We start from the raw sequence: 19,220 nt of genomic DNA, 5'->3' as shown, positions 1-19,220 counted from the left end.
CCCCCCATACCAAGAAAGCAAAAATGTCCCACTTCTCCACGACGCAGTATAATTCCATCTCGGCGGCGTACGACTCGGTCAACGACCTGCCCATCTCGCGCGCCATCGTCATCAACGTTGAGCGCATGATCCGGCCGTATATCCGGGGTGCGCGCGTGCTGGAACTTGCGTGCGGGACGGGCTTCTTCACGCGGCACCTGCTGGACTGGGGCGCGGCGAGCGTCGTGGGCGTCGACGTGTCGCAGGGGATGGTGGACATGGCTGAGGCCGAGACGGCCAGGCGGCCCGAGCATGCCGGCAAGTACAGGTTCATGGTGGCGGACTGTAGCGCGCCGTTCTCCGCGAACGCCAGTGGCAATGGCAGTGGCAGTGGCAGCAACAACGACGGTACCGGCGGAGACTTCGACCTCGTCTTCGCCGCGTGGCTGCTCAACTACGCGGCAGACCAAGCCAGCATGACAGCCATGTTCTGTAACATCGCCAACCACCTTCGGCCGGGCGGGCGGTTCGTCAGCGTGCTCCCGCACCCCGAGGACGACGACCCGATGGTGTGCATCGACCATGTCAACGCGCAGCGCCGTCTCGGGTACGGGTACGGGATCGAGGTCCGCCAGACGCTGGCCCTCGCCGACGTCCCGCACGCGTACCACGTCCACCTGTACTTCGACACGGTCCCGCCCGTCGACTTTGGGAACTACTACCTGCCGAAGCGCGTGCACGAGGCCGCGGCGCGGCAAGGCGGCATGACGGGCCCGCTGAGCTGGGAACCCGTCTCGCTTCCGGACAACTACGACGAGATTAACCGGTACATGAAGACGCCCGTGGCCGCGGGGTATTTTGATCCGTGGCTCGAGTACCCGGACTTTGGGATGTTGGTGGTGGAAAAAAAAGCGAAATAGATGCGCAATAGTAAATCGAATGGGATAGGTAGCCACACACACACAGCCACAGGGGGGTCATTTTCAGGAACCGTAGCAAAAAAATCATGAGGAAAATCCTTTATCCGAGGTGACGCCAAGCCCACTTATGAGTTGGTCTAGCTCAGCCATTGAAAGCCGAAGCATTCCCAGCGACCTTCTCAAACCCCTTGGTCACAAGCAGAAAAAGGTAAGACATGCCCACAACCACCTTTCACCGAAAGATAATCGGTGGATTGAACGTACTGTCGGAACTTTTTTGCGTAGGTTTATTCCACGGTTATTATCTATACTAGTTACGTTATGCTTTCCCCTTCCTCCACCTGTCGATACGGGAGTAACCCGTGGTATCATGCCGGTAAAGCTTCAACTGTCTGATAAGCAAATCTCTCATTCGGAGGTGAAGGACGACGAATCGAATGTGTTGCACAAACTCGCGGCGTAGGATCGACGGTGTAAACTCTTCAATCACCTATATCGAAACAAGACCGTCCTTCGTGCAATCACTGCGTATCATCTTGGATTGAATGTCAAACTATGTAAAGTATCAGAGCTTCAATCTGTGTATTCCGATCTTTATCTCATAAGGTAGGCGGTCCAGAAAATACTGACGAAAAGCTTCGTTTCGAGGCTAGCACCTACATCTAGCTTCAGCAAAACTGTCTATCCGTCCCGATCCCTCGCCTATATAGATCTAGACTCTCGACGGGTCAGAGGGCAAGAGGACTAATCGGGTTTCATAAACCCGCTAACCTCACCTCGGTTTATTGCTATCGAGTAACTACCTCTCCTTCGCCGGCCGGCACACGATTTCTATCACCGACTACTAAATTAGCTAAAATTCCCCGTCCCTTCGAAATACATTCGTCATCGAGGAGCAAGCTTTGACTTATCAGAGAAAATATTTCCTCCAGGTTGGCTCTTACGAACGCGTCGAGGACTCGTCCAGACGGATAAACGAGAGATCCAAGTGAAGAGCTTGAAATCACCGAGAGCGTCCGTACGAATTTTCCTCATCTGGATTCCTTGGAGGCGAGAGCCATGGATTTCTCTCATACAGCCACACGAAAAGAGCCACTTCGTGTCAAACACTTCTGGAAAGAAGAAGCCCGGGCCCGGCCATGTCCAGCGCATGTCTATAGCAGCAGGTATTATATACGGTATGTAGTTAGTCCTGGCCTCATTCGTGGTGCCGCTAGAATCACAACAGCGGCCCATCACAACCCCTGTCGAGCTGTTCCAGTCTCGTGATGACTGCTCACAAAAGTTCCGATTTAAGAGCAAAGTAGGCTATGATCAAGCCCAGATATCAGAACCTCTTTCCGAGTCTGCTTTTCATCGAGCGCTTTTCATCCAATATTCTTAATCCGTTAAAACATGCAAATTATCGCGACCGACGATGATTTTCGGCTTACAGTCGAGAAAGTCCTTCTGCGGGCCGAGGACATGGTTCAGGACATCGATGAGGAAGGGCGTTTACTCAACCAATGGAGTTTACGGAATTCGCCGGACTCGAAGGACATCGGGCCCGAGTGTAAAGAAGTACTGCGGCAGCTCATTAAAAAATTTGTACGTTGACATACATCGATTCTTCAGCCGCTAACCCTAGGTAAGGTCCCTAGAATTAGAGACGAATGCAGCCGCGAAGGACGACACTTTATCCTGCAACACCAGCCGAAATTAGTTTGGCTTTCGAAGGGTTTTGTTGCTCGGGATCAGGTGATCGTAATAGTGATAATACGAAAGCCCGAATACTCTAAACATTTCACGAAAGAGCCCCTCCCACTCCAACCAGACTATACGACTGCCAACCCTATAGAAATTGAGGAAGCCCCCGCAAATCATCAGCAGACTGCTTCGAAACAAACCACTAAATCGACGGCGATAAAGCAGACACCATCGACCACAATTCCCTTCGAAAAGCTCGAGGAGCAGTGCTATGGTGTCGTTATGGATTCGAATCGCGAGCCCCACCCCCTTAAGATACCGGTTGGTTATATTCTCGTTATTCACGACGGCGAGGGTGTTGTCCTGAAGACTGGCATTTTTGGCGGGATCTTCGTGGAATTGAAAGGCGTGAATGGGGATGCCACTTCGTCCAATTAGGCCAATCCAAAGATATTTTCAGTGGAAACCCTCCTCGAAATTCACGCCTTCTACATCCACAGAGACTCCATTCGTCTCGTGGGAGGCTTCAACGCTTCGCAGTTGGGCTTCAGTAGGAGTATACGGCGGAAGGGCCATTCTCCAGGCGTCTCAATTGAAGTGGCTGGCGATGAGAATGGCAAACGCTGCGGCCGCGTGCCTTCAGCAAACAGCGAGAAGGTGTGGTTCTGATCATAACGTCGCGAGAACATATGGGTATTGGGACTCGGTACTATAGGAACGTTATTTACGATGGCCATCACGCTATTTCAGAGCCTACAGAACTTCATCATTCACTTATCGGTCCTCGTAGTCGTTGGATTTGGCTTCGGCAGGGGGCCAGTAGCCCAGGGAAGTCTTGGCATTCCGTGACCGAGATCTTTGCAGACTTTCCAGCATACTCCGTATACCTCAGTGATTCCTTGTCGTCTGCGCTCTTAGGTCATCAACTCTCTTGTAGAGTTCTAGCGGATTCTCAAAGGTACACCAAACTTCTCTGGGAACGCCAACAAATGCTTTCTGAAATCGTTCCGAGTTATCGTGATATATATTTTGTCTGGTTGTTCGAATGAGGATAGCTCGGATCCAGTGTGGGTGACGCCTCAAAATCTCCCCGTAGACCTCTGGATCGCGCTGTCGACTGTCACCAAGGCAGATCATATTCTGAGATCTTCTCGATGTGGGAAAGTTTGTATTTCTGCACGGTATCGTGTGGAGGTAGCATCATTTTGAGCACCCTCTCCTTTGATGGCAGAATATCCTCTCTTCTATAGGAAATGCCGCAACATCTGGAGATGACCGAAGATAAGGGAGAAGATTGTACGGCGATGCCGAGAGATACTAGAAGTACGGATCTTGCAATACGTGTCTGCCTAGACAACTGTCAAGATGTCCGCTGAGCCGCGCACGTGGGCGCCACTGTTCTCTCCTCCCCAAGCTTTAAGGTCCTCGGAATCGAAAGGGAATAAGAATAGACCTAGCTGAGGGGTGGGAACACCTCCAAGATACCCCGAATCTCGAACATAACAATCTACACTGATCATCTCGCCTACGCCAGACCTGCTGTTGGTCATGTCGTCGGCTCAGGAGCACTTTGCTAAAGTTGCCTCGGTCTACGAGAAGGGAACGGGAGGCGCGACGCGGAGAGTCGCAACTCACCTTGTGCAGCTGGCTTCACCCATCAAGGCAGATGCCAAAATTCTGGACAACGCATGCGGCACGGGGGTGGTCATCGATGAGCTTCTCGCGGGCGTTTCGGACGCCGCGGTGAGGAATTCTCTCATGTTCACGGTTACTGATGCTGCCGCCCCGATGGTTGAGTGCCTTCTTAGCAAGATAGGAACGCAGTGGGATATCCCTGCCGATCACGTCACGGCTCTCACTCTGGCTGCGGAGGACCTTGATGGCATCGCATCGGACAGCTTCGACTATTCTTTCACGAATTTTGGCTTTTTATTCTTCAAAGACGCAGAAAAGGCTGCGAAGCACATATACCGTACCCTGAAGCCCGGAGGTCGAGCATTCGTCACTTCCTGGAAAGACCTGGGCTACATGCAGGCAATAGAGAAGGCGGCCGTCCAAGTGCGACTGCATCACCCACCGCCGCACCTTCCCTTTGACACGGCTTGGCTCGACTCCGCACATATCAAGGACGTCTTTGAGCAAGCAGGCTTCCAGAGCGTGGACGTGCACCAACAAGCAAGCTCGTACGCGTCAGAATCAGTCCCCGCGCTCAGCCGTTCGTTGGTGGGAATGATGGAGGGCATGTTGAAGATGCAGGGATGGTCGGATAGTGAGGTGGAGAGCCTTCCTCCAGAGCTCGAGCGCGCCATCGAAGGATTGGCTGACGCGCTCGTGATTGAGCCAGATGCTGCGTGGATCAAAATGATGGCACACGTAGCCGTCTGCGTCAAATAAATACACTCACTCACTGTTCTGGAAGGCTATCTTTGATCGGGCAGCAGGCAGGGGTCTGTGTCGGGCAAGTTCATGCGAGACGAGCGGCTGATCTGACTGTACGTCACGAGCAGACACTAAAGACAGCAGTTTACTAGTAATCCAAATACTGTAAGTCAATCTGATACCGTATCGTGCTTTCCCACAATCCAAGTCTTGAATCGGCGCTTTATGGAATCCGGGGTAGTCGAGTATGTAGAGCTTCGAGTGATCTGGCCGAAGAATGGTTATGACCATCACACTATCCTCCTCAGCCTCGCTGGTCCTACACCGCTTCGATGCCTTTCCTTGATGTCCAAACTCCAGCTCCACCCAGAAGATGGCTTCTTATGACTTGGGCTGGCGACACTTCGCAAGCTTCGTATTTAGCGATACTGTCAAAAAGCAAACAGCGTCAGTCTTGGCTCCACAATCAACCCCGGCCCAAGCAGACCTTACCTTCTTGAATCCAATGTCTTCGGCTTTTTCTCTGAAAGCCTGTCGCGACATGTTCAAGCCATATTTTCGGATGATACCAGCATGCTTCTTATCGCCATTTACCCGACTAATATAGGTGTTAGAAGTCCCGAACCATTTGATAAACACTAGACCTCACCAGCTACGGGAGCCTTTGCCGTAATTACGAGGTCGTGAATAATAGACTGTTTCGTGAGCCATACTTCGAGATGTTTCGGATTACTGATATTCCTGGTCAGTTGGACGTCGCACATTGTCGTTGTGAACAAGTCACTTTAAATATCACTTCACATTTTAAGGTACTCTTTCACATTTTAAGGTCCTCAGTTTCATCTTAGCGTCAGGATTGGCATCGTCGACAAAAGTGACGTGCTACGACAGTGGAGGCGGGGAATCCATTGGCTCGTGGATCTCGGGAGACTCGAAGCCTAGCCGATGAGCGAGAATCGCAAACTCAAATAAAACCGTCGTATCTGCTTCTTTCATTTTCGGTTTTGCCAATAAATTTTTCTTCTTCGGTTGCGAAGCCATGTCGGGGTAGTTGCGCATTGCAGATATAAAGGTTGCATGTTTACATCGCCGCCTTCCTCGAACAACTTGATATTGCAGGTGGAAAGCATCATCGTGCCCTGCTATGCTATCTTATACAGATAGCCAATGTTTTGCGCATCCACAATCCTGATCTCGCCATGCGCATCTGCTTAAACAAGAACGAGGTACAGCTGTCCGCAATAATCTCATGACATACCATCCGTCGATGAAGGATCTCTGCCCATAAACACTTTGTACAGTCGCTTGCTGATTTGCGGGCCCAATCGCTTGTCGCTCCAACCGCCGTCTTTGTTCACAGTCTTGCGAACATCTTCAAGCATCAGGTTACCGTGTTTGTCAAATCCATTCACCAGCTTTCGAATACTCCTATATTCCTCGACGATGCCGTAGGCCATACTGGGAGTGACCCTCTGCACCTCTTGCAGCATCTTCACATATGTGTCCTTGGGGTCATCGCCAGTCCGAACCTGCCCGCTGTCCATGCAGAATGACGCGGATTTGAGATTGTACTCAAGCTGGGCCAGGCGGTAAGGCCGCGTAGAAAGATGTTGAGTGAGTGCGCATATCTGAAACGCCGAATCCGCGGGAGTCGATGTGTGTTGAATCAGTATCGGTTGGTGGGCCAGTTGAAGATGGAGGAGCAGGTCATCGACAATATCGGATGTCACGACCGACAAGTCCAGTGACTCGGTGGGAGCTTTTTTGCGCTTCCGACTCCTGGCCTGGGGCGGGGCAGGATCAATGTTCGCCGAGTCTCCACCATCGGCCTCCAACATCTGAGCACGGACAGCAGCAGTGTATGCTCGATTCTTCGCACTCTCATTCTTCCGAAGCCAGCTCCTGAGTCCTTCGATGAGATAGATTGGTACGCAGTCGCCGAAACGCCGGCGTATGGACGACACGTGTGCGTCCAGATTGGCCTTGAGCTGTGACTCGTCCTGCACCACGCAGGTGGCGGATCCTGACTGCGACGTGGCGGCAATACCAACAAAGTCTGCAGCGGCCAAGTGAATTAGAACATGCTTTTCATTCACGATCCGACATCCGGAGGTGGGTTCCCACAGATCGTCCTCGTCGTTGTACATCGATTTCACCTTACGGCGCCAAGTGACAATGCTTCCATGGTGCACTTTCTCGCCTTCTTCGACTAAGTTGAACTGCTCATCCACGTAGTTGACATCGACCTGGACGTTCTTCATACGCTCTTCGACTTGATTGCCGACACTTGTATCCTTGAGAAAGCTCGACATATCCAAGATCATCTCTGGAGTCGCGTCTTTCTTATTCGTGCGTGATTTGTTGACCTCGGCAAGGTCGGCCGCTTTCTGCTTCTCCTTGGCCTTCTGCTCTCTCTCCAGCTTCTTCTTCTCTTTTTCGGCCTCTTTCAAGGCACGTCGCTCCTCTCGGGCTGCTGCCTTCTCCTCTGCCCTGTCCTTGGCATTTACAGCCCTTTCAGCTTGATCTATTTTGGGAGGGTGGGTGCTTTTGACGAGGACTGGGCTGGATGAGAATTCAATGTCATCAAAAATCTTGGGTCCTCGAACTTCCGTTGACGGATGCGTAGATTTGGCTTTGGGTGCTTTGGGCGGTTTCGATGTAAGCCTCCTTTCCTCAGTAGACTCGGGATTGAGGGTAGCCAGAAGCTTGCTTGTCCTGCGATCATAGCCCTCCTCCATTGACTGAGACAGAACCAACTGGCGATCGCCAAGGGGATCATCTTCCAATCCATCCGACAGAAACCCCCAGGAAACACCCGCATCCTTCTTGGCTGTGGGCAAAGGTTCTGGAGCTGATGATGAGAAGATAATATCGTCGAAAAATTCAGGGTTCTTCTTCGGCTCCGACGAGTGTGAGACAGGGGCCACAGAAGTATCGAAGCTGAGCACTGCCTGCGGTCCGTCACTAGAAAGAATCACGAGGGGTACTGAAGAGCTTCGTTCGTAGGTGACATTTGCACGTTTCGAGTTCAAGTGCGAACTCGCGCCCGGAGTAGTGCGTTTCCTCTTCGAGAGCCTGTCGATCCGAAAACCAATCGAACCAGCCAATTCAAAGCTGTCGATTCCAAAATCAATCTCGTCGTCCAGCCATGTTCCCGTGCCTATTGATCTTGAAGCAGCCTTCGAGGCTTGGGGACTTTTTGGTGGTGATGACGATAGCACAATCACCTCGGTCATTGTTTGAGCCCAAAATACGTCGACCTAGAGATGAGCGCAGACAGAGAAACTGCATCATCTGCGTACAAGTGTTGGAGGCAGCCCGGATGAATGGCAGTGGTGGTGGTGGCAACTTGGAAGTGTTGTCATTGAGGAAGTCTCGATCGGGAAAAGTCTAAACAAGCTTGGCGTTCGCCCGTTGCGCGTCGTTCTCACTCCGACGCGTAAAGTGTTTTATTCGTCTACCTCATACATACATATTTCTAATCTACTGCCCTGCGCCGGCAAACAACTTTAGCTGGGGGTCGGTCTCCGGATTCATTCTCCTGGCGCGGGCGAATTCACTTGCCCTCCTGTCCCCTCGTCCGTACTTCGCTTTGATGACAGTGGCTAGCAATGCTGCTGCGAAAGCTGCCGTGAGCCAAATAGCAAGGACAATATCTTTCCTCTCTAGAAAAGTGCTGCGCTTGTTTTTCAGCATCTTGGTCATCTCATCATTGAACTTGCCCGCCATTCGACTCCTGGTAAAGTGCTCACGGACCCGTTGTCGCCCGCTCTGACCCATCCTCTTGAGTTCGTCCGTGTCAAGTTCATGCAGGACTTTGTTGATCACGGCAGTCCATTGCTCTACCTTCGCAGAGTCACGCAACCAACCTGTCTCATTTTCGACAATGGTTTCCAATGGTCCACCGGTATTTGACGCCAGAACAGGTAGACCGTGCTGCATCGCTTCCACCGGTACGATCCCAAAGTGCTCGTTCCGAGGGGTGTACAACAAGAGCCGAGCGTTTTCCAGGAGAGTCTCCTTGAAGAACCCCGGCACAGACAACAAGAACAAGACTTGTATGCTGCTTGGAATTCCCAAAGCTGTTGGTACTGTTTTAGCAGTTGCTGTGGTTAAACCCAGCCCTTCGGCCAAGTCCACAAGCTCTTTATGGTATTCCACATTTTCAGTGACCCTTTGGTCGTAGCCCCCGGCTATGATCAGGCGGGTACCTCGACGGGCTGCAGGAGAGAGATCTTGATACGCTCGAATGGCCAAGCCAATGTCTTTTTTCCGTTCATATCGATTTATGCTGAGCAGCAGCTTGAATTGACCGCCCCACAGTGACTCCATATCTTTCCTGGCCCCGTTGTCTCCATCATTGACGCAGGGATATATGACACCCAGTGATTTTGCCAAGGATGGCCAGACTCTGGAGGCGACGGATTTCGTGAACTCGGAGTTGACGACTATCCGATCGCTTGCACTCATGCTCCAGCCTTCGAACCAGTCAAAAGGAAATCTGTAGATTGCTTTTGCAAGCCCGAGCAGGCCAGAACCTCGGCGATCCGTGAGCAGCTGATCTGGGAAATGGCAATAGAACAGGGTCCGTTGGCGATGGGGGTATAGCCATCTCAGCAATGGAACGCAGGCAGAGAGCTGGTCGACCACGAAGATATCGGGTTGAAGTGTGCTCAATTCATTACTCCATATTGCGATCGACAGGACCAGATGAAGCTGGCGCAGGGTCGCGAGCAGGATGTGAAAGCGATTCAGGAAAGAAGGAGGAAAGAGGGTGTCGCCGCGGACTCGAACGTCGAGGGTGCCTGTACTCACCAATCTGTCAATGATTTAGCTACGGCGAGCACACCACATCAGGGGTGGGCAACTGACCATCTCGTGCCTCCTCAAAGCAGTGGTTAGGGTCGCAATGTGATGTGAAGATTGTGACTTTGTTTCCCTGCTCTTGTAGACCAACTGCGGCATCGACAATCAACCTTTCAGCACCACCAATCCCGAGGTCTGGGTGGAAGAAGACAATGCGCTTCGATCGTGGCTGGACAGAGCCAGTCACTTTCTGTGAGGAAGCCATATTAGAAATATCTGCGAAAGCATAGGGAGAGTGGCTTCATTTCCTGTTGAATCGGTTTGTTTGTTTGGCGAAACTGTCTGCACCCGCGGGACCACGCAAGCCACGGTATGACATCGGCTGACCTTCCTCTCATGTCCAGATCTTGTTAGACGAGACGTGTTTGCTTAGGTTCTGAATGTCCGCTGCATCCATCTTTTCCAGTTGTAGAATGTTGTGCTACGTCCGTTGTTGTATCACAAGATTGCGTGTCACAGTAGGCTTGCGTCTTTGACCTTTCACCACACTACAAATGCGCTCCTTCTGATGCCCAGTTGCGACCCAAAAACGCAATCAAATGTCTCCCGCGCCAGGTCGCTCATCGGGTAATCTCAAGGCCCGTTAGTATTGGTGTCCTCCGCCACTTTCCCGCAGAGGATGTGATTGGCAGCACCTAGAGTCGTGGACCACGGTGGCCCGGGACTTTTCATGCGAGCAGGGCTAGAGTGGAGACAGCTATCACGAATGGTACCCATGAAATCTGGCATACCATACCCTAACTGTAGTAGGTGCATGGCTCCGGATGCGGACACTGATAGAGCGTGCAGATTGCGAGTCGAGAAAAGAAACATGAGCTCAATAGGGTACGTCGTCTCCGTCCCGTCTCTTCCTCTGCTCTATCGATTTCTTTACCACCACCTTCGCTTTGCTCTTCTATGAGTGTCGCGCCTGCAGGTGTTTGATCGGCGTGCATTCACTTCTTCATCTTCCGCGCCTTCTGTCCCTGAAGCCGCGTCTCTGGTTCCGGAAACTTCATCTGCGCCTGGCCTAATTATCTCCAGCCATCCCCTCGCTTCACTCATTGCTCATCGTGTTCGACCATTCGCTTTCTTCTCTACCACTTTTGCATAATCCAAAGCTCAACTGCTCGGTCACCATGACTCAGGTAAGGTGGTGGTACCTCTCCCTACAAGACGAATGCTGACCCCTCGACAGCTCAAAACTACCTTCCTCGCCCTCGTCGCCCTCTTCGCGTCCTATGTCTTGGCTGTCTCCCCGCTCGTGGTTCAAGGGTCCGACTTCGTCAACAGTGTCGATGGCACGCGTTTCCAGATCATTGGTGTAGCGTAAGAGCAGACACTGCCATGGCTGAGGCACAAGCAAGACGCTGACTGAATTTTGCAGCTATCAACCTGGCGGTTCTTCGGGCTTCAATCCAGGCTCTGGAATTGACCCGTTGAGCGATGCTGATGTTTGCCTCCGAGATGCCGTGCTCATGCAGCGCCTGGGTGTCAACACTATCCGCGTCTACAACCTCGATCCGGATTTGGACCACTCTGCTTGCGCCTCCATCTTCAATGCCGCCGGCATCTACATGATCCTTGACGTCAACAGCCCCTTGCCCAACCAGTCCCTGAACCGCGGTGCGCCATGGGAATCGTACTCTTCTACCTATCTGGAGCGCGTTTTCGATGTCGTGGAAGCCTTCATGAACTTCAACAACACCCTGGGATTCTTCAGCGGGAACGAGGTCATCAACGAGGATTCGGTCCCGGAGGTTCCAGCCTATATTCGGGCAGTTACTAGAGACCTCAAAGATTACATCTCGAAACAAGCTCCACGACCCATCCCCGTTGGCTACTCTGCTGCTGATGTCCGCCCACTGCTCATGGGGACCTTCAACTACATGTCATGTGGGTTGGACAATGACACCAGCTCCAAGATTGATTTCTTCGGCCTCAACTCTTACTCTTGGTGCGGCGATGCCACTTTCCAGTCGTCTGGCTACGACGTCCTGGTTGGGGACTTTGGTAATACCACAATCCCAGTCTTCTTCTCCGAGTACGGCTGCAACCTGGTCACTCCACGAACGTTCACCGAAGTCCCCGTCCTGTACTCTGAGAACATGACACCCGTCTTTTCTGGTGGGCTCATCTACGAGTACAGCGAGGAGCCGAACAACTATGGCTTGATCAACTTCAATGACAACGGAACCGTTAGCATTCTTCCAGACTACAACAATCTTCGAGAGCAGTTCAATTCACTCGATGTCGATGCGCTCGAGAAAGCCAATGCCACAGCGACTTCGCTCACGCCCCCGAAATGTGCAATTAACTTATTGGGCGGATCAAACTTTAGCACCAGCTTCGATCTTCCAGCTCGCCCAGACGGTGTTGATGACTTGATCCAGAATGGTGTCTCTGGCAAATTCCCGACCGGGACTTCATCGATCACAAACACCAAGCCTTCACAGACTGTGTATGATGTCGATGGTCAAGAAATCACCGGACTCCAACTCACCATTCTGCCCAACGATCAGAGCAACTTGCCAGGTAACAACACGAGTGGAAGCACACCCAAGAGTACTCCATCTTCATCGCCGAGTGCCACGACCGCCGGCAGCGAACCTACCAACACCAACGCAGCCGCAAAGATGGACGACATGAGATTTGGGTCACTTGTCTTGGGCGCACTGACTGCGGGTCTCGTTATGCAATTGTGATTGGGTGTGACCGGGCACTACGGGACAGGGAAATGGAATGCGTGTCATACGTCGATTGTGTTTCGAATCCAGGCTTCATCCAGTGCATCTTCACACGGAACCAAAGGCATAGTTCACGTTCTTCTTCATGGACATATTTGCAATTGACTTTGCAGGTCGAAGTCTAAACACCATAAGACGTGCTAATACTGATGATTAGATGAATCCAGAAGAACGTTTATTACCACTCGAACCTTTTGTTCCATGTTCCATTTCCATTGAGATCCAACTGTTTCGCGGGGGGTTGGTACTTACTCGTACAGGTTCGGGGTGGCAGGAACTGATGGAACAAAGTTTTCATGTCATGGCTCAACCCTGGTCTTTTGGTGTGTGGCGTACATTTCTCCTTTGGGAGGTGCCAATTCTTGACTTCAGCCAGCTTGAAAATGAGGTGGTGAGGATCGGACGAATGGCGGCACGGGAAAATGAACGGGGGCGTAGCTGCCAAGACTACAGTGGGGCCTCTTTGAGGTCATACCTGTGGCGCAGCCACAATTATAGCCAATCACATCGCCCTCGGGAGCGCCTCTGGTACCCTGTGCTGCGTCGAAGTCAAAGCAGAGCGAGGTGATGCCAGCTGGTGATCGACGCCACCACGTCACCCACTTGTCCATCTATTGTTCCTCAGGACGATCGCAGACCAGGGTACACAGAAGAACCTTCGACCCCTTGCGGAAAACTACAAGAGGCTCCAGCCGCCCCCATATCTCTGTCGTACTCTCGTTCTCCTTCGCATCATCCTCTATTCGCGCGACGAAGCTTACGCTTGGAACTCAACCCCTCGATCGACGTCTACACACCATGGCTATCGGCGGTGTCATCCTTCGCTTCGGCCAAACAGGCCTGCGACTTCTCGAGTTTGCGTCCTCTGCCATCATTCTGGGTGTCTACAGCTACTTCCTAGCCGTCATGGCCGACAAGGACATCCACATTCCAACATGGGAGAAGGCTGTTGAAGGCATGTCTGGAGCGGCAGTTCTGTACACCATATTCGGCGTCCTCTTTACCCTCTGCCTCGGGGGCGTCTCTTTCTTTGCGCTCCTTGCGGTCTTCCTCGATATCTGCTTCGTTGGCTGCTTTGCTGCCATTGCCTACTACACCCGTCACGGCGCCAACTCATGCAAGGGCTTCGTCAATACTCCTCTGGGTTTCGGCCTTGACACTGAAGCTGCACCGGGTGCTGGTGACTGGGGATACGTGTGCAGTCTGAATACTGCCTGCTTCGCCATGGCCGTCTTGAACATCTTCCTCTTCCTGGTCACTGCGGGCATGCAAATGCTGCTGGCCCGTCACCACAAGAAAGAAAAACGCTACGGACCTAGCCCCGCCAACAACTACACCAAAGGTATCGGTCGTCGACCATTCTGGAAGCGTAACCGCGCAACTGGATCGACTCGTGACGCAGAAATCGCGACAGGGACTACTCCCCCAGCAGCTTACCGTCCCAGCGACGAGACTGGTATGACCGGCTCGACGATGCACGGTACCCATGTGCCTGTTACTTCTGAGCCGAAGTATGGCCAGCCAGGCTACGGTATGCAAGGATACACAGCTCCTGCGACCAACTACTAGCTGTGTACGATTTGAGGCAATAGGACGGCGCCAGTCATTTTTTTCTGTCAATCAGTCCATGGGCAACCTAGCCGCCTCCAACCTTTATGCCACTGATCTTGTGAAAGACATCCCGGAGCCAACAGGGCGGAGGATTAGATGGTCACAGAGCTTTATACCAATGTGTATTAACAGCTTGTCACAATGTTACGGCGTGGGGGAGTTGTGGGTGTTCACAACGATATCATAATACGAGTTACATACCAACCACCTCACCAGCGTACAAGCTGGGTACATAATAATCACACTCGATCAAGATTCAGATTTTCACGCGTCATGTTTGTTGTTCTGCCTTGTTTTCCTGTTAAAATTGCATTCGTGTGACATATTCTCCTGGCCTTGGCTGTTGTAGGTCATTGGACAGTCTGGGTGACCACTGGTGACCAACAGAAATGTCTCTCTTGCAATTGATTGCATCACAATTTTCCGGTTTGGTGACGCCCTGATACGTCATGCAAGGGGTCAATCAACAAACATTTTCGCCCACATCCGCCCCACCAGTTTCATTGGTGTTTTGATGGGAGAAACTCCCCAGTCCACCTTCTCGTATGCTCCATCGACTGCGCCACACTTGTCCCAATGCTACTCACTGAGTTCTACGAGTCCCAACGAGCCGTGTACCCTTGCAGGCACCCCAGAGCCATCCCTCTCCTCGCGCCCTCCATTGCGATTTCTCCTACAAGCCTCCCTGCAACCTAGACACTATGCCAAATATTGCAGACTTCATGTTGAGGAGGCACAGATACGGTGGGTGAACATAACAGCAGGGGATATTGTAAACAGATGGAGATTGAGTCTGAGATTCAGTCCGCGTCGAATCAGAAAGAGGAGGAAAATGAATATTCGAACGCATGGCCAACACTTTGCTTATCGCTATACCTGTAGAATCCACGAGAGAACCGTCCCTCAAATGACACGAATGGGATAGGCGAGTGCTTGACCGTGGCACGGAATTCTCGGAACACGTGATCCTCCTCCAAAAGATTGCCTGACGCCAGACCTGATTCATCCAGCTTCTTCATCGTCGGTAGTATTTCATCTGTTTCGATAAGAGTGCCCATGTCCCTTGGTGGCAGTGTCCTTCGTCCCATCATGGGCAGGAATTGGCAATCCCACTAGTGGGCATCATGCCATGGTGTGGAGCTGTCTGATGTCTATCCATTTTGAGAACCTTCAACATGCCATTGACAAAGCATCGTCCCGACGCAGTGGATGCGGAGGGCAGCAACAGACCTCCGCTTAAAGGAGTCCAGACAGATGACTTCAATCACTTCACCGGAGCTCATGGAGCCCACGGAGCCGAAGACCTGAGCTTGGAGGAACAAACTGCTATCCTACAGGCCATGTCACTCGAGTCTCCTCCTGGCTTCGAGTCTCCTCATCCATCTCCCGGAATTGTTCAATCACCGACGAGCCTTTCGACTTTCAGCGTCCAAAGTCCTGGCACAACATCCATACCGTCAACCCCTCTCACACCTATCTCCCCAGCCGCTACGAATCCCTCCCCATCTCAGTCAAAATTTGTATCAGCCTTACAAGATGTACGACATTTTGCTGGTGGCTTGATCAGTCATCCCTACGAGTCCACCAAGCACTACACGATCCTACGGCATTCCTTTGGCATAGTATACTACAGCGGGTCGTCCACAAATCTAGCCATCACAATCTTCTCCGATAGGGAGCTACCTCCCGACCGGACTTTGTGGTTACAGCGAAGAGGCTTCTCCGGCAAGACGGGTCTGAAGATCGGGGGCTTACTAGGTGCCAGAAGCACCTGGATTGATGTGACGCCATCCACCAGGGCAATGCCGGAGCAGGTCAATCCCACTGACGAACGCGCGTGGCAGAGAGACATCAAAAAGTTTTTGAGAAAAGCTCCAAAAGAGCTTCGAGCTCATCGACCACGGGAAACGGATATCCTCCGTATTCCTTGCGATGCCGACGATGGCTATCTGAGGGTGGTCCTATGCTCTGCTGATGGAAAGCGGACGCTCTGTGGTAGCCCGGTGTTCCGACTGGCGTCCTCATCAACGGACTCAAGTGTGATCAGAGGCTCGTCCCTCAAGACCATGCCACTTGAGGCAGGCATCAGATTAGCAGCAGCTGTCGGAAGACAATTCGTCACGGCGACTGCTGGCCCATTCGTCGAAACTGCGCGGGAAACAGTAACAAACCAACTGACGTCGGTCTATCAACCAAGTGCAGTCGCCCAGCAGGTTGCTACCACCGCTTACGATCAGAGTGGCGTACAGGATCGCTTTGACAACATGAATGAGCAGTATGACACCACTCGAGATGAGTCTTATACCCGGACCCAGCTGGATGGGTACGATGCCTTGGGTCGCCCAGACGTTGTCGGACCTCCATCCGGTCCAGTGCCACCATTTCCCGTTCGGTTTCACGGAAAGGTGATCGCCGGCACCGGCAGGAGTAGAGTAACCTTGAACATGCCGACGGCTAACTTGACGGGCGTCCCTGAGGATGTTCTTTTGCGGTACCAGGGCGTGTTCTTTGGTTGGGCTGCAGTAACCCTTCCCAGCAAACTTGCTGCAGAGAGGAACATCTCAAGTGAATGGCATCAAGCAATTATTTACATCTCGCCAGACCCATATGGAAGGAGAAGTGTGGTGGAAAAGAACACTGTTCGACTTTATCTGATCCATGATTTCCAGTCGGTCGACTTCTTGGACGCTAAAGTGTCGGTCCTGATGATGGGTTACTTGCGAGCTCTCGAGCTAGAGTCCGACCAAAATCCGGACGTTGAAGCACAACAGTTTGACTTCTACAAAGATGTCGCCGTGACGAACGCAAGCTTGGCCCGATCCGCCTGGGCAGCGGATGCCACATTAGAGCGCATCAAGTCGGCGTCGTCCAATCGATCTTTGACAGAACGATACGTCGATTTCAGGCAGAGTACACAGAGACAAATTGACCGAGTCCCTGTTCATCGGTTGGGAGTTCGGACAGATGGAGCGACCATGAAGGACAGATTGATTGGAACTGGTGGAGTATGGATTCCAAGGTCACCTTTAACGCATACCGCTACAGCTTGATCAGGTCCATTCAGACCCTTCACGCTAAATCGAGAAGAGACAAGGACCTTTGACGCCTCAAGCACATCAACCGCCACATCACAACATAACGGAATGCTCACACGTTGTCAACCGTGGCTCTGGGCGGTCCGTGTTAGAAATCCCAGCAGGCGAAGAACTACCTTGTAAACCAACAGCTTGACCCCTGTGGCATGCAAAAGATCAATTGTCCAGCGCGAGGTCTTCCGAACCCTGGTAGCTCGAGGAATGGCCACCTTGTCATACGCGGTGATTGCCTCGTCAAGGGTTGAAGCATTCTTGAGTGCGTTGGCAAGGTCCCAGGCATCCATTATTGCCATGTTGGCACCGTTGCCTGCAAAAGGGCTCACTGCATGGTTTGCATCTCCGATCCATATCACGGTTCCATGCCTGAGCGGCCGATTTGGGAATGGACGTCGATCCATTGCATTGAATTGCATGATCGTTCTTGGGTCCGTTGCAGAAATCAAATTCTCGACCAAAGGGGCAAAGTTTGTTGCCAATTCCCTTGATTCTTTGAGCAATTCGTCGAGGCGCTGTTGAGGAATAGGGTGTCGCAATGGCTCCTTCATTACAGGGCTAAGACGACTCAAGGCCCAAAGCACAGACTTGTCGTCTACAGGCGCGACAAAAAGTCCGATCCCATTCGCGCCCAACACACCGCCCCAGTCACGGTCCACAGGCTCGGGGATGTCATCGTGACTGGGAAACTTGGCCGTGCCCGACCGGAGATACACGCCAGCATAATCGAGGGTGTCATTTGGTCTCAACAGAGAGCGCACCTTGCTTCGGGCTCCATCAGCAGCTATAAGGATGTCGCCCATCACAGTCACGCCAGTGTTGAGGGTGACTCGCATTCGACCGTCATCGGTCGCCTCTGCCTCCGTCACAGTCGTTTCCCAGTGGATTTGGGCTCCCGACTCTATAGCGGCTTCGGCGAGAACTTTCTGCAGAGCGTTACGGCGAATTCTCATGCCGAGCAGGATTTTTGGCCCGATTGGTGGCGTCGCGAGACGCAAAAAGGGGCGAAACTGAGGATCCCAAAGGTTGAAGAAACCACTCTCTTCTGGAGTTCTCCCAGCCTTGACACTCACGCCCCTTACAAGATCATACAATCCTAGGGAATCCAAGACCTGAACAGCACCGGGATCGTTGTCTGTTCTCAAAGATAGACTATACCCTTCACGTCCGATACGGTTCTCATAGCTATCTCGCTCGTATATGATGACTTGGGGTCTTTGTCTCCCCGAGGAACTCGCAGGAAATGTTTGGGCAATCGCAGCGGCAAAGGTCAATCCAGCTATGCCACCCCCTGACACGAGGATTGTTTTGCCGGCCAGGAAATCAGCAGGCAGTTCCATAGCCGATGGAGCCATTGTGCTTAAAACAAGAACGAGCAATGAGATGATTGCTGCCACTGTTCCAATGCTGCTATGTACACACCCTCCAGGCCGCTCTGTTTCCTGGATCCTTATATAATATTCCTCCACCCTCGAGGACTGTCATCGGGATTAGGACTAAGCTCAGGCAGAACAATTCTTGGGAATAGATGCAGGGTTTCGGTCTGCAGGCCACCAATCAAGCACCTGGGGAATCCTTCCATTCCAGCACCATCTCGCCCTCTAGAGTAAGCAATCTCGAACCTTGTTAGCTTAGCCTATGACCTCGTCAATGTGACGACCTCCAGAAAAGGAGACGGGGCCCTGCGAAACGAATACGACGGCGTTCACATGGCAATTATCCTCGGTCAACCTGCCTTGTGCTTCCCCAGACTCGACGATCCTGGACTCCTCGTCGAACCGCTCCATCTTTTTGCCCCTCACTTCGGAATTTCCCAATCAAGGATCCCGCGGAGGCAGAAACCGTGGGTAGTGGGGAGCTACACAACGGGGAACTGTGCAACTGGAGACAAGTTGGACGGAAGCAGTGTTGGTCTTACAGGTGGTGGCAATGAGCGGGGTTGCAGCACAACAGGCAAATGATAG

The 19,220-nt window shown here is 52.2% G+C and overlaps 9 protein-coding genes across 9 annotated transcripts; 6 read left to right on the top strand and 3 right to left on the bottom strand.

Moving 5' to 3' along the window:
* Positions 1-23: 23 nt before the first annotated feature.
* AYO20_00052 (hypothetical protein) lies at positions 24-899 on the top strand (the record flags this gene model as incomplete). Its single annotated transcript, XM_022638363.1, has 1 exon — positions 24-899. The coding sequence occupies one exon, from the start codon at positions 24-26 to the stop codon at positions 897-899; it is 876 nt and encodes a 291-aa protein (XP_022505328.1).
* A 1,395-nt stretch (positions 900-2,294) lies between these two features.
* AYO20_00051 (hypothetical protein) lies at positions 2,295-3,023 on the top strand (the record flags this gene model as incomplete). The annotated part of the gene is made up of 2 exons (XM_022638362.1): positions 2,295-2,486; positions 2,664-3,023. The coding sequence occupies 2 exons, from the start codon at positions 2,295-2,297 to the stop codon at positions 3,021-3,023; spliced, it is 552 nt and encodes a 183-aa protein (XP_022505327.1).
* A 1,110-nt stretch (positions 3,024-4,133) lies between these two features.
* Positions 4,134-4,979, top strand: AYO20_00050 (hypothetical protein; the record flags this gene model as incomplete). Its single annotated transcript, XM_022638361.1, has 1 exon — positions 4,134-4,979. One exon carries the CDS (start codon positions 4,134-4,136, stop codon positions 4,977-4,979), a length of 846 nt encoding a protein of 281 aa, XP_022505326.1.
* Positions 4,980-6,211: 1,232 nt separating this feature from the next.
* On the bottom strand, positions 6,212-8,200 carry AYO20_00049 (hypothetical protein; the record flags this gene model as incomplete). The annotated part of the gene is made up of 1 exon (XM_022638360.1): positions 6,212-8,200. The coding sequence occupies one exon, from the start codon at positions 8,198-8,200 to the stop codon at positions 6,212-6,214; it is 1,989 nt and encodes a 662-aa protein (XP_022505325.1).
* Positions 8,201-8,447: 247 nt separating this feature from the next.
* AYO20_00048 (hypothetical protein) lies at positions 8,448-10,035 on the bottom strand (the record flags this gene model as incomplete). Its single annotated transcript, XM_022638359.1, has 2 exons — positions 8,448-9,769; positions 9,837-10,035. The coding sequence occupies 2 exons, from the start codon at positions 10,033-10,035 to the stop codon at positions 8,448-8,450; spliced, it is 1,521 nt and encodes a 506-aa protein (XP_022505324.1).
* Positions 10,036-10,948: 913 nt separating this feature from the next.
* On the top strand, positions 10,949-12,514 carry AYO20_00047 (hypothetical protein; the record flags this gene model as incomplete). The annotated part of the gene is made up of 3 exons (XM_022638358.1): positions 10,949-10,957; positions 11,008-11,138; positions 11,197-12,514. 3 exons carry the CDS (start codon positions 10,949-10,951, stop codon positions 12,512-12,514), a joined length of 1,458 nt encoding a protein of 485 aa, XP_022505323.1.
* An 840-nt stretch (positions 12,515-13,354) lies between these two features.
* AYO20_00046 (hypothetical protein) lies at positions 13,355-14,125 on the top strand (the record flags this gene model as incomplete). The annotated part of the gene is made up of 1 exon (XM_022638357.1): positions 13,355-14,125. One exon carries the CDS (start codon positions 13,355-13,357, stop codon positions 14,123-14,125), a length of 771 nt encoding a protein of 256 aa, XP_022505322.1.
* Positions 14,126-15,342: 1,217 nt separating this feature from the next.
* On the top strand, positions 15,343-17,217 carry AYO20_00045 (hypothetical protein; the record flags this gene model as incomplete). Its single annotated transcript, XM_022638356.1, has 1 exon — positions 15,343-17,217. The coding sequence occupies one exon, from the start codon at positions 15,343-15,345 to the stop codon at positions 17,215-17,217; it is 1,875 nt and encodes a 624-aa protein (XP_022505321.1).
* Positions 17,218-17,324: 107 nt separating this feature from the next.
* Positions 17,325-18,611, bottom strand: AYO20_00044 (hypothetical protein; the record flags this gene model as incomplete). The annotated part of the gene is made up of 1 exon (XM_022638355.1): positions 17,325-18,611. One exon carries the CDS (start codon positions 18,609-18,611, stop codon positions 17,325-17,327), a length of 1,287 nt encoding a protein of 428 aa, XP_022505320.1.
* Between the last annotated feature and the right edge of the window lie 609 nt (positions 18,612-19,220).

This window comes from Fonsecaea nubica (assembly GCF_001646965.1).
Source record: "Fonsecaea nubica strain CBS 269.64 chromosome Unknown Scaff1, whole genome shotgun sequence".
NCBI classification, from domain to species: domain Eukaryota; kingdom Fungi; phylum Ascomycota; class Eurotiomycetes; order Chaetothyriales; family Herpotrichiellaceae; genus Fonsecaea; species Fonsecaea nubica.
This window is presented reverse-complemented; position numbering and strand designations above follow the sequence as displayed.